Source organism: Glycine soja, chromosome 9 (genome assembly GCF_004193775.1).
Source record: "Glycine soja cultivar W05 chromosome 9, ASM419377v2, whole genome shotgun sequence".
NCBI lineage: Eukaryota > Viridiplantae > Streptophyta > Magnoliopsida > Fabales > Fabaceae > Glycine > Glycine soja.
The window spans coordinates 36,992,763-37,006,727 of NC_041010.1; the positions used below are offsets into that span (position 1 = coordinate 36,992,763).

The 13,965-nt window shown below is 31.3% G+C and overlaps 2 protein-coding genes across 5 annotated transcripts; both read left to right on the top strand.

Moving 5' to 3' along the window:
• Window positions 1-2,999: 2,999 nt before the first annotated feature.
• LOC114367206 (abietadienol/abietadienal oxidase-like) lies at window positions 3,000-8,316 on the top strand. 3 transcript variants are annotated; one of them, XM_028324343.1, is made up of 10 exons: window positions 3,000-3,263; window positions 4,081-4,355; window positions 5,115-5,439; window positions 5,544-5,693; window positions 6,052-6,291; window positions 6,443-6,529; window positions 6,661-6,739; window positions 6,949-7,070; window positions 7,159-7,286; window positions 7,952-8,316. In XM_028324343.1, the coding sequence occupies exons 2-10, from the start codon at window positions 4,129-4,131 to the stop codon at window positions 8,055-8,057; spliced, it is 1,464 nt and encodes a 487-aa protein (XP_028180144.1). In that variant the 5' UTR covers window positions 3,000-3,263; window positions 4,081-4,128; the 3' UTR covers window positions 8,058-8,316. The 3 variants fall into 3 exon arrangements, with proteins under 3 accessions (XP_028180144.1, XP_028180146.1, XP_028180145.1); XM_028324345.1 differs by having other exon boundaries at window positions 3,000-3,209; XM_028324344.1 differs by lacking the exon at window positions 3,000-3,263 and having other exon boundaries at window positions 3,843-4,355.
• Window positions 8,317-9,667: 1,351 nt separating this feature from the next.
• Window positions 9,668-13,406, top strand: LOC114425232. 2 transcript variants are annotated; one of them, XM_028392060.1, is made up of 6 exons: window positions 9,668-9,921; window positions 10,036-10,106; window positions 10,979-11,027; window positions 11,133-11,239; window positions 12,652-12,734; window positions 12,826-13,406. In XM_028392060.1, the coding sequence occupies exons 1-6, from the start codon at window positions 9,873-9,875 to the stop codon at window positions 13,094-13,096; spliced, it is 630 nt and encodes a 209-aa protein (XP_028247861.1). In that variant the 5' UTR covers window positions 9,668-9,872; the 3' UTR covers window positions 13,097-13,406. The 2 variants fall into 2 exon arrangements, with proteins under 2 accessions (XP_028247861.1, XP_028247862.1); XM_028392061.1 differs by having other exon boundaries at window positions 9,669-9,921; window positions 10,940-11,027.
• Window positions 13,407-13,965: the final 559 nt, after the last annotated feature.

A 13,965-nucleotide genomic window follows, 5' to 3' on the forward strand; every position in this document is an offset into this window, starting at 1 on the left:
TAAAATGAAAAGAAATCAAATCTATCTCAAATTGGATCAATTGCAAGCGAAACAGAAAATCTTGGGATGTAAAATAAGAGGAGAAATTAAGCTTTAGTTTGAGGGTGAATTTTGGCCTTGGTGACCATATGTTCTAATTATAAAAATAATATTTATTTAGTCCACAAAATTATTAGTTGCAAGAAACTATTATTATTATCATTATTATTACATGTTGCAACACGTGTGCATTTATAAATTGCCAGGGAATGAGGCTAATATTTGTTGTCCTTTGCCTGCTTGAATTGAATAGTATATGTTCAGACTTCAGATCATGTAGGATGCTACTATATTTCTTTTGTGGTAAACAAAACTGCGTCACTGATTTCATCATTTAGCCGAACCATTGCCGCAACATTGTGATATTAAATTGAAGAATGACAACTCCTGACTGGTATTGCAAGATAGCTATAACTAATAATTTGTATATTCCAACACTCAAGATGCTTGTTTGATAAAATTAATGTGGTTGCTTTTGCAAACAAGAAACGCCAATTCCCAACTGTTTTAAATCAAAGCAACGTCAATTTAATATTTGGTTCTGGCATCTCAGTTTAGTTCACTAATAAACTTTTCATATTAGATCCCTCCCCCCCCCCAAAAAAAATAAAAATTGGAATGCTCTCAATAGGAAAAAAAAATCAACCTAGATAAACATTTAGTGCGACTAGTGGCTATTATTAACTACACTGATTATAATACCGTCCATTTCTTAAAGCATCTGAGTGACATGCTTAGGAAGAAATTGCAATCAAATTGGTGATTAGCGTGAATGAAACTCAGGGATGAGGGGTGGGAGCATACATGATTTAAACATTTTAAGGTTTTAAGGTTATGTTGTAAATTTCCTTTTGTTTATAAAAAAGTTTAAGGGAATTGGATCGAAATAACTCATTAGAATTAAGGCAGAGTTTAAAACTTAAAAAAATACTCACAAATTACTAACCAAAGTCTTCTTTCAAAGGCAGCAAATTTCAAAACTCATGTCTTTCTAGGTTATGAATAGTGATTTCATATCTAATGCTTATACACCTCACAAGTAAAAATAAAAAATAAAAAATAAAAAATAAAAAATAAAAATGAACTTATATTTTAGGTAGATCAGAGATTAGATTATAATGTGTAAGTACTTTTTCTGTTTACCATGATATTAATATGAAGTTTTCTCACCAAAAACATATCTAATGCATAAGTGCTTATTATTGACTGTGGTAAACAAATAAACATTTAAATACTAAAAAATCATAAATGGTAGTGAAATGGAGTGGTTAATAACAGGGACTATATTAGCTGGTTAAAATCATTCTGTTAGTAGAGTTGTATTCACATTCCTACTTAGATGTTCGTCTCTATAATTTCATGTTGTAAGCACATTTGAACACAAAATTAACCATTCAATTCAATACCATGACATTATATTTCTATATCCTCTGATAGAGCTCTATAATATGTGGTCACATTTTTTACTTTCACTAAATGACGAATAATTAATCTTAATTTTAATTGCTAATAAAGCTATAAGGGTATCTATAATTCTCCTTTGATTATTTTGTATTCTATTGAAGCAAAAATACACTAGTTTGCTGACATAACTGGCATTGTTTGCATGGCTGGCTCTTGCTGGCATTTTATAATAATTGAGTGCACATCAATCACCCAATAAGCCTTCGACATTTATATATGCTTAAATAATTTACTGCATCGCTTATGGTGCCCATTCCTGGAAAGAGGCCTTAAAAATAGGATTCAAAGCCTTTACTGCTTTGACTGGTCCATTTAGTGGCTCCATAATAACCCAATTCTTCATTTCCATTAGACCCATTATTGTGACCTAAGAAACGGAATGTTTCCTCCTCGAAATGGATTAGTTTTTTTTCTTACATGAGGTTAGGTAAAATAATTATTTTAGTCCTAAATGTGCAAATCGATGATAGTTTAATTCTAAATTTTTTTTATTTGATTTCTAAATATATATATAAAAATATGATAATTACGTCAACATGATATAATTGTTAATTTTTTTTTTACTTTTAAGGATTAAATCGGAATTTTTGTTAATGAAATAATTGTGATCAGTTTCAACATTTAAGAATTAAAATTATCATTTCAAATATTAAAGGTCTTGTTTATGGTGCTATCTCTCTCAATATAATTTGTTTGATAATCAAAGATTCATTACTATTAAAGAATGCTCCCTTACTAACAAATTTCTCATATAAAAACCCTTTCCTGCTGCATTATGATGCCATTTGGTTTTCTCCTTTCAATTTGTGTCTTCTCAGCAGCTATAATCCTTGCAGTTCCATCACCTCCTCCAACTTACTTAACGGGAATAATTGTCTATAGAGCTGAGAATAAATATCGTTTCTATCTTAAGTGAATAATTGTATATAGATATATTTCACAAAAAAATGGCGTTATTAGATTCATGTAGCCAACTTATTTACGGGAAAAGGCTTTGTTTTTTGTATTATGTTTTATTATAAAGTTGATTTATCGAAAAAGCTTAGATTTTTTTATATATAAAACTTGGATTTTATAGAGCACGATAAATTTGTTGTTTCGCTTTATTAGAATTAAATGTGGGAGATATGTAGAGTTGTGGCTCCTACTTCTAGTTACCTACATTAGTTGATGGTTGTCAATTATGTCTATTCTAGATGGCTGGAAACACACCTATTTAAGGTCTTTCCTACTATTTATAGTATTCAATTAATATGATACTCAATCTAATTAGAATATTTGCTCATATGATTTTTTCCCCCTTCAGAAAATGCGTGTCTTGCGTCACTGGAATATGGCAAATTGATTAATGCATTGCTACATAACTACATAGCGTAAAAAGGACAAGTCAAACTCTAGCTAACTTTTCTTGATGACTACCTCTACTAGTTGATGATTATGCACCTTATTTTGTGCGCACGAATTTGAACAGATGAGTTCATGACACTATTAAATGCACACCAAAAGCACTCTTTAATTTGGACCAGTTAAGAGACTCTTTTTTCCTTATATATTCCAATATTACAAGAAGTCATCACAGGACACAGCTTCTTCCCTCTCCTTCTCTATGCTTCTCTTCAAATCTAGCTAAGCTTCTTAGTTCTAAAGAGCACACTTCAAGTTCTTAAATGCAGTGAATATTACTACTTCATTGGCAGAATTATAAGGTGACTACACATTAAAATGAGAGCCTTTGCAGTTTGACTTTTCTTTCTTGCAGGGTATGTTAACCACCTTGTATCAACATTTTTTCTCACCTTTTTCTCTAATTTTCATCATCACCTTTTATCTATCATTTGGTTGTTAGAAGTGAGGTTTTTTTTTTTTTTTTTTTTTTTTTTTGTGAAAGTATGCAAAAGTCAGAAAATCTTAGATATAGTAAACATTTTGTTAGTCTTATGGGGTGGTAGCCGCGTAGTAGACCTGTGGTTATCCTTTAGATTGCATGTTAAGACAAAAAATTTGCTTCATATTCTCCAAATAATGCTGTCAGATTGTGATCTTGTTCCCACTTTTTTTTTTAATTTAATTTTCGTGTATGTTTACATGTTCAAACTTGTTTTAATAAAATAGATTCTGGGAATGATTTGTTCGTGTAAAATACCAAGTTAATTAACATGTAGAAATGTGAATGTGGGCCTCATGGGAGAGAGTGGACTAGGTTGTATTTGTATAAACACGGGAGTTGTATTTGTCCAAAAAAATTCAAATCAATTGAACTCGACCCTTCTATATATGCTTATGTACAGTTTTGCTTTGTTCAATGAGGAATTTTATAGTTCTCTGACACAACTTATTTTATTTAACTTCATTGTATCTTTACATGTTTCAAAGTTGTTTTAATAAAACAGATTCTGGAAATGATTTATTTAACATGGCCCTACCAGATCTTCATAAGTTTGGTCAACTAGCCAGGCGTGTTTGCCCCTTATAAATTCCTCCTTTTCTTTTCCTTTTTTTCTTACAATTAGTTCACATTTGCATTGGAAAATGATTGCCATGTCTGCCTCACTATGAATATTCAATTTTCTCTGGCAGGTTGAGGCGTGATTCGCTTTTCTCTCTCCATTTTATTCTACACAGAAAATGAGAGAAAATATTTCAGAATCATGGCTATTAGTTATGAGCACTGTGATACTGGCCACTGCAATATTTGCAAAGCTATTTCAATTCAAGTTAAGGACGGAAGATAAAAGCAAATGCAGATTACCACCAGGAAGGAGAGGCTGGCCTTTGATTGGTGACAGCATCAATTGGTACAATGCTGTTGCAAGTTCTCATCCTCCTCAGTTTGTTGAAGAAATGGTGAAAAGGTACATTTACTATCAATTTGCCACAACAACAAAAGTGCTACATATTCTAGCTTTTGAAATAGTTGAGTTTGGTTGATTTGGAATTTAAGTTACTAGTTAGATAATAATTTATTGAAAGGTTGAGTTCTCAGTTTATAAGAGCTGATTAATCCAATCACAGGCCTTATTTTTTTTAGCAACAAACGAGAAATTTTATTTAACAGAAGTCTTGGATAGGCCACAAGCCGAGACCCAAACCAAAACCACAAATCCAATCATAATGTTCATATATGGTTTGCTCCTATACAAGCTGTTGGATTTAAAAGCCAGTCTGATAAAGAATAGCAGAAACCTTTTTTCCTCCCTCCTAACCATTTCCAATAATGAATTTTAGCTTCCTACAATATGTCTTGAATCTGAATTTCTTGTTGTCTAAAGCCAATCATAGGCCTTATGAAAGGACAAAACTTAGATGCAATTCTTTAGGTGCTTTTAATGTTGTTTTCTAATTAGAATTGGAGTTTTATCTTGGTAATGAAGGTTTACATTAAATGTCAATATAGGTGGTGAAACTCTAATTCTAATTGGAGAACCACACCAAAAGAACCTAAGTACTAAGTTTTGTCCCTTATGAAAAATGCTCTGAAGAAGGTTGTTCTTTAGAATTCCCTTTATTTGGAAACTAAGCTGCTTTTAAGAGAATAATTTGCAAATGCTCCAAAATCCCGTAACATGGTTTGTGAAAACCAATCTAATAAGTGAAACCTTCATTTGGCACAGGTATGGTAAGATATTTTCATGCAGCCTATTTGGAAAATGGGCAGTGGTGTCAGCAGATCCAAGCTTCAACCGGTTTGTAATGCAAAATGAAGGAAAGTTATTCAAGTCAAGTTACCCAAAATCTTTCAGAGATTTGGTTGGTAAAAATGGTGTGATCACAGTGCAAGGAGATCAACAAAGGAAACTACACGGAATTGCCTCCAACATGATGCGCCTAGAGAAGCTTAAGTTCCATTTCTTGAATGATGTACAAAAGGTCATGCTCCAAACTTTGAGTAATTTTAACAACAACCAAGTCATTCTTCTTCAGGATGTTTGTAGAAAGGTAAGTAATTTCAACTGATGATGTGCTTGTGTATGTAAGCTTACTATTAATATTTAGTGACAGTGACTCATTTTCAATTAATATTTTTACATGATTCACTTCAGGTGGCTATACACTTGATGGTTAATCAACTATTGGGGGTTTCAAGTGAGTCTCAAGTTAATGAAATGTCTCAGTTGTTTTCTGACTTTGTTGATGGTTGTTTATCCATTCCCATCAACATCCCTGGCTATGCATACCACACTGCTATGAAGGTACAATGAGAATTTTTTTAAAAGCGTACAAACATACATACATACAAATAGACAGACACACACACAAAAACAACTTAAAGAAATAATTTTTTTATTCTCATTACCACATCCTTGGATGAGTAAACTAAAAAACCATCTTAATTGGAGTAATGAAACTTGAAATACTCAATTTTAACTTGCCATTGTTAATTAATATTCAAATTTATTACAGGGTACCCTTATGTCCCATTAAATACTGTTATTAGGCCATTAATCTAGCAATGAAATTACTTTTAAAAACATATGATTCTAAGAATAATCTTATTAGATGGGATTAAAAAGTCAAATGGTATTGAAGTTCTCATTCTTTGGATATCAGGGAAGGGAGAAAATCATTGGCAAGATAAACAAGACCATAGAGGTACACAGACAAAATGGTGCTTCCATTGAAGGTAATGGTGTACTTGGAAGATTATTAGAGGAAGAAAGCTTGCCTGATGATGCTGTTGCAGACTTCATTATCAATCTTCTCTTTGCGGGAAACGAAACAACCACCAAAACAATGCTCTTTGCAGTCTATTTCCTTACTCAATGTCCTAGAGCCATGAAACAACTGCTGGTATATATAACAACTATTCTTGATATTTTCTCCCTATATGTTTATTTGGTACATAAAACATTATCTTTTGGTGATTTCCCAGATTTTTATATTTAAACTGAAAAATATTTTTTTTTTTTAATTAAATTTTACAAAATTTTCTCTTGGACAGGATGAACATGATTCTCTGAGGAGTAGTAATTCTGGAGATGAATTTCTTACATGGCAGGATTATAAAGCAATGACATTCACTCAATGTGTAAGTGATTAACTTTTCACTCTAAATTACTAAGAGAAGAAGTGAGGAATTGAAGTATTTTGCAATACAACAATTATTCAATAATAGAAAATAGTGTGTTAACATTTCATGTTTTTGGCTTCCACTAACAGGTTATTGATGAAACACTAAGACTTGGGGGCATTGCAATTTGGTTAATGAGAGAAGCAAAAGAAGACGTTCAATACCAAGGTATAAAATTTTGAGTGTAAATGATATGCATAGTTCGTCTAAAAGAGTTTTTCTTTTACATTTACATCCTAAGAAATATTGAAACATTATTATTTATTAAATAGTTATTACTATTTACTATTGATAAATTCTACTATTGCAACCACGGTATGTGCATATATAGAAGTTTTACAATAGTCTACTAACTTAACTTATCTGTTTTTGAGTAGATTTTGTTATTCCCAAAGGGTGCTTTGTGGTTCCATTTCTTTCAGCAGTCCATTTAGATGAGAATGTATACGGTGGAGCTCTAAATTTCAATCCTTGGAGATGGATGGAACCTGAAAATGAGGTTAGTCGACATACCATTTTGGTGCACACTGAATGTAATTTTGTAGTTTAATTTCATTTCTTTCTTAATTCCTACGCTCTCAATGCAGGAAAAAAGAAATTGGAGAACTAGTTCATTCTATGCACCCTTTGGAGGAGGTGCTAGATTCTGTCCAGGAGCAGAGTTGGCTCGCCTCCAAATTGCTTTTTTTCTTCATTACTTTGTAACTACTTACAGGTAATTAATGCCCCTCTCTCTCTCTCTCTCTCTGGTATTTGAGATTGAGAAATGCCACACTTTATAGCATATTCTTTTGACACCCTCTTTATTCTTTATTATTTATGTGGTGTGTCTTACTTCTTATTTATTGTGTATTTGATTCAACTTTAAAATGCATTTTATAACTTGTATGCTTTTGTTTGATTTGAAGTGAAAATTTGAGAATACGTTTGTTAATAACATCAATTCAAACACACCCTTAATGAGTCTTATTCTATAATTTATAATGAATTTTAATCAATAGTAGAAAATATGTTAGAAGTATATAAGAAATTTATTTAAAACACTCCTCATTTTGAGGAAGGTAAACCGCACTCCCTTTCACATACTTTTCTAAATTATCTTTATTATCATTTAAAGAAACATGACTTACATAATTTTCAACTAATAAAAAAATATGTTGAAAATTAGTAACTACAACACTCGTCTTAACTTATATTCATAAAGCTCCAATAAAAAATGTGGGTTTGTGAATTCTACATGAATTTTATATAATAATGAAGAATGTGTTGAGAAAATTTGTTAATGACATTTTTCTATTCTACAAAATATATATATGTGTGTGTCATAATTTTTCTAACAAATCTAACCATAGCTGATTCGTTGAATGTTTTCATTAACAGATGGACACAAATCAAAGAAGATAGGATGTCCTTCTTTCCCTCTGCTCGATTGGTGAATGGTTTTGAAATTCGTCTAATGAGAAGACATGATAATGAAACAGATTAAAAGATGGCACCATGTTCACCTCAAAATCCACCTAGTTCTCCACTATTTTCAGTAATTGTTTTCTCTGGCTACTGTTTTTGCTGAGTACTCTCTCAGTTCTCCCAGCAACATGTGTTTCAGAGTTTAATTTCTGTTGTCATGTATAAATTTATGTATATTTCATGTTTATATTGTAACATGTACATTACTTATAAAAGGGTGTATAGCATACAACAATTCATTTTTTCCATAGTCCATTGTGCAGACAAATTTGCTTTTATTAATTTTCTTTCAAGTAATACATTAACTTAGTCCTTCAAGTTACAAATACTGATTAATTCAATTCCTACACTTATGAAATATCATTTTAGTTTCTAAATTTATTAAAACTCTGTTATTTAGTTTTTTATATTTATTATTTTATATAAAAAATTATTATTCTTTGACAACACTGTAAACTAAAATGTTATGATCGATTAGATAATAATATTCCTAAAAAAAAGATTTGAAAAGAATATAATAATATAAATATTACATTCTCAACATATTTAAATTAAATTCATTTGAAGTTAACATAAAAGGATCATATACATGTTTCACTACATAAAATTTTCATAATAAACATAAAAATACATAGGTTAATTAAGATTTTATTACCTTAACTTTTTTAAATTCAAATTTTTAATCTCTCAAAATTCTTTTTACAATATTTAGTCTTCCAATAATTATCCATCACTATTTTAGGTTCTTCTAAATTTTTTAATTCATTTTTAGTTACTCATTTATTTTATATTTAAGACTAATTTTGAATAATACAAATAAACAAATAACTAAAAATAAACAAAATATGTTAGACTAAATATATTGACAGAAAATTAATACATAATTAAGAGTTATCAAGTTTTTTTTAAGGACTAAAAATTATTATATGAAAAAGTTGAGAAATTAAAAACTTAATTAACCAAATATATACATGTTTATGTATCCTTTGTTAATCTCACATTTACTTTTAAGTTCAAGTCCAAAATAAGTAATTATATTAAATATTTAAAGAATTTTTTTTATTATCTATAACGGTCTTATTCAATTTGAACAAATATATCTTCTTTATAGAATAATCATGGTATAGGAAAAGAAAAATTATTTATTTTTTATTTTTGTTTTTTAATCCAACTTCGATTAATCAACTCCTTTCATTTTAAACTCTAAAATTTAAAGAAAAAAAAATAGTTTTTACTATGTAGTGAGATGAAAGTATGAATAAAAAATCTGGTTCAACCGAGATCTGATGATATAACTAAACTGGTTATTGGATCAGTTATGTATCTGGTTCGGGATGACTTGGTTAGATCTGATCGATTTGAAATAAACCTGACGACTTAACTCAATTTTTAAAACCCTTTTCGCATAAAAGAACAAAAAAGAATTACAAAATACTTCAAAAAAAAAACTTGTAATTATGTTATTAGATTATTATTTGTAAACTTGTATTATCAATTTTAATACTTTAATCAAATAATATAATTATATATTTATATATAATAAATACATATATAATTTTAAATTTTTTAATATATATCTAGTAAATCCCCTTGTCCACTTTCTCTACCCGGTGAGACGAGACCGGGCTTGAAAACTTCGGATGAAAATATAAAAGAAACAGTCATCTTCTAGAAGCGTCGTATATATATTCCCATTTAATTTAAGGGTCTCTCGCTCGCAGCAGCTAAGGAATCAAATCGGAAATTCAGACTCTCACTCTTCCCTTCTCTCCTCTCCTTAGCTTCCACTCATTGTACACAAAATTCTGCAGAGACAGAGAGAAAAGTGTTGAACATGGCAGGAAGAGAAGTTCGTGAATACACCAACCTCAGCGACCCCAAAGGTATTATTCATTCCATTCTTTTTTTTTTCTCAAGTTTTTCAATTGGTTGTTGTTGTTGTTTAAAGTTTTGATTTTTCGTGGATTTTGATTACTGGGTATGTTTCAATTTCGCAGATAAGAAATGGGGCAAGGGGAAAGATAAGATTGACGATGAAGACATTACTTTCCAACGCATGGTTGCAAAGGTTAGCGCATTGATTCACCATCCGTTATGTTTTTATGTGTGGATATTAATATTCATATAATATGTAATTTGATACCCTTTTGTTAGTGTACTTTATTTTGCTGTTCTAGCTAATCTAATATATGATCCTTTGTGTAAGAAACCCTTATAATTAAGGGTTGTTTTTAAAATGTTTGATGGTATTTTGGAATTAGCTGTCATGCATTTGCGATATGCCCAAAATACAGTTTCTGTGATTATTTATGAGACTATTCTTTGATTGTCGATTGTTCTATTATTGTTTTATGAAAAGTGGGATAGCAACTTTAGAATAAGCTTTCTAGCTATGCTGCATGTTATGGTTACTAGCAATGGTATGATACAGGATCTCGATTTTTCATAGATAAATGTAACTAATATATCTCCTTCAGAAGGTAGGATTCGACAAATTTCTATGTCTATGGGATGGTATATCATTTAGAGAAATCTAAAAGTATAAGAAAAAAATATTAAAATGAGAATGTAAATGCAATTTGCATAATGTTCTGAGTAAAATAAGCAGAAAATTAAACAGATAACAAATAAAGAATGAAGTAGCAGTTTGCTTCATTTCTAGTAATGAACAGAACACCTCAGCATGAAACTTGGTGTTATGGATGGACTTTTGTACCTTAGCGAGGAATCCATATTGGGTACGTAATTGTATAGCTTTGTAGGTGGTTTCTTTGAACTTCACCATCCCTGATTAATAAATGTTGCAAAGCAGAATTTTGTAATTCTTCTGTATGTCGTTTTCAACTTTCAAGCAATTTTTTGTGCAATTTGAGGGATTTTGCTGATAACATGCCCCGGCAGGGATATTGGCTTCCTGTATTGGGTGGCTGATGCAAGCAGATGCAAGAGGTTGCTGGGGAGCGCGGAGGTTACCTTCATGGACGAGGCGGTACAGTTCTTTTTCCCCTGCTTTTGTGTGTCTGTGTGTTGCTTGCACTTCCGTTTCACATGCTTCTTTAGTTTCTTTCTTCCCTTTTAAAGTTTAAATGTGCAGCCTTGGACAGTGATGATCTACTTTATCTCAAAGAGCAAATGGAAGCCGAGGAGGATGCAGAACGCCTCCTGCGTCGCACTGAAAAACGGGCATTTGCTGCATTTAAGATATCCTTTTGTGGTCATTGCGACACATAACAATCCATGTTTCTTCATCTTGGGTTGATTTTGACTGATTTTTATGTCCTACTACTGCAATTACCTTGCTTCATTCTTGCATGTATTTTTCTTAATGTTTGATCAGAGTAGTCTTATTTTCTCAATGCTGCTTGAAACTGTGAATCAGTAACTGGATCTGACTAAACTGGTTAAGTTTTTGGGATGGGTTGAACCAGGATTTTTAAAAAACTGAAATATAGTATGATAGTATATATATGAGGGCGAGCCTTGGCATAGCGGTAAAGTTGCGCCTTGATGACTGGTTGGTCATGGGTTTGAATCCGGAAACAGCCTTTTTGTATATCCAAGGGTAAGGCTGCATACAATGACCCCTCCTCCATATCTTTGCATAGCAAGGATCATTTTAGCACCTCCGGGGTGTTAGTTTTATAGTATGATAGTATATAAAAAAGTACAACATATATATGTTAAGTATATAAGTAAAAATATGAGAAAGTATATTTAAAAAATCTATAATAGAAATAATTTATGACAAATTAATGATTACAAAATGACAATAAATAAATGTTACTCTGTATAAATATTTAAATATGTGCTATGATAAACAGATTTGAGTATAAAAAATATGTTTAATTGTATGTAGTGTCATGCTGATGTATGGGGCCCAAGTTTTATTCCTTTTCTAAAAATCTCCAAAATTATTTTCATGTGTTAAGCATATATAATTAATATAATGGTTTACTTGTACCTCTAACAGGTGACTTCTGGCTTAGTATGATGGTAGATGCATTAATTGTGTGGCACAGATTTTGAACCCTATTGCATATTTTCAGCTGTGCTCCCATTAAGCTTGCAGTGAATCTACTGGTCAAACCCTGGCTGGTTCACATGTCAGTCCACAGGGTTAGATCAGTTCACAGCCAGTTTAACATGTTCAGGGCCGGCTTTTAATGTTATTCGACCTTGATTGGACTGTCCAGTAGGCTGGTTCATGGTCAATCCAATCAAACTAGCCATTCTGGTCCAGTTTTAAAAATTATGCTGTGAATCTTGCATCTTACATTTGGTGAAGAAATTATGTAGGATTAGGAGTAGAATCTTTCTTCTAGCATGACTGAAATATATATTTCAAGCTTTATGATTGTAATATTGTTTTTAGTCTGGAAATTTGATTCAATAAATTTAAACAGGTGTTACATTTTGAATATGGTTTTCCGATCCTATTAACTTATAAAGAGTTTATTTATCCAAATGCAATTTAGGAATTTTATAACTTATTCATTTGCCCCTTTTCATAGTTTGTGAAAGCTATATTAAATGGTAGTGGTAAACTTTTTCTGATACAATTGCTTGTGCTTAAGTTGTATGTATTCTTCTGTTTCCCCTTAACCAATGAATACAGAGCTGCAAGTTTAGCAGATTCTTCACCTGCATCAGTACCACTGGCATTTCGGGTTGAGCCAAAGCCCAAAAGTGGGATCAGGTAAATCTTCCAATACCTCTTATCCCTCTATGCATTTCCTTGTCTTTTTCTAGCTTGTGTTGCTCATAGTATTTGTTTTTTTGTGATATAGGCAGCAAGACTTGCTGAAGAAAGTTGTTGAGATTAAACCTAAGCGGCCAAGATCTGATGCAAATCGTAAGCCTGATCACGATCCTTCGAAAGAGAAAGAGCAGTCTTTGCCAAGAACAAAGAAAGTGGAGGAGCAACCTTTGTCTGGATCAAAGAAAGCAGAGGAACATGCTCCATTGGGGTCACAAGAAGCCGAAGCTAAGCCTAAGGTTGAAAGCTCCAGTGGGGGATTACTGGGCCTGGCATATGATAGTTCTGATGATGATGAATGATTTGGTAATTGTAGTTTGATGGTAGATCTCTTCTTTCCATCATTGTCTTTGTAGGTTGTAGTTTTTAGTACAGAATGCTTGATTTATTTAGAGAAAGTATTAAATTGTAGTGTTCAAGGTATAAAAAGTTCCTTGTATGAAGATTAGTCTTGAAGGGTGGGAAAAGAAAATGAAGTATTAGTCCATTACTCTACAACCAGATCCAAGATACAACAGTTTTGTATGTGCTATCATCTAATTTTAATGTGCCAGTTTTGTTTATTCTTGAAATATGATGTTGGTCCTGGAGGAATTGCATATTCGGAACCCAATATTATGGTCGTGGCTTGTAGCATATATAGATAACTTGATGCAAATTTTAACAGAAACATTGACAAACGCGAGTGCCTAGTTTCCTACGGCCAAAATCAGTGTCTTTGTCGTGTGTATTAAATATTAATCCAGTGAAATATAACTTTCTGCTCCTTATGGTGTGTTAATTTTGAAAGTTATTTCTTTCTGTTCCTTGTGGAGAATTAGTTCTTGTAGTTAGATTTAATCAAGTATACGAATTAAAATATTGATGCTTAAGAATGATTATGTTTTTAATGTTTGACTACGGTTTACGTTTGAATAATTTAACCTTGTGTTTGAATGATTTAAGAATGATTTTTCAATGTAGTTGCAATAATTTTTTAATTATTATTTTTTAATTTAGTGTGAGGCTTATTGATTGGGTTGTTGGTCTAAGATGAAATTGTGGTCAGTCCCTTAAGAGAAAGGTATTGGGATCGAATCTTATGGATTATAAAAAATGTGATTAAAAAATGAAATTTTATTAAAGATGATCATGAAAATTAATGATTATTAATTGATATTATACATTAATA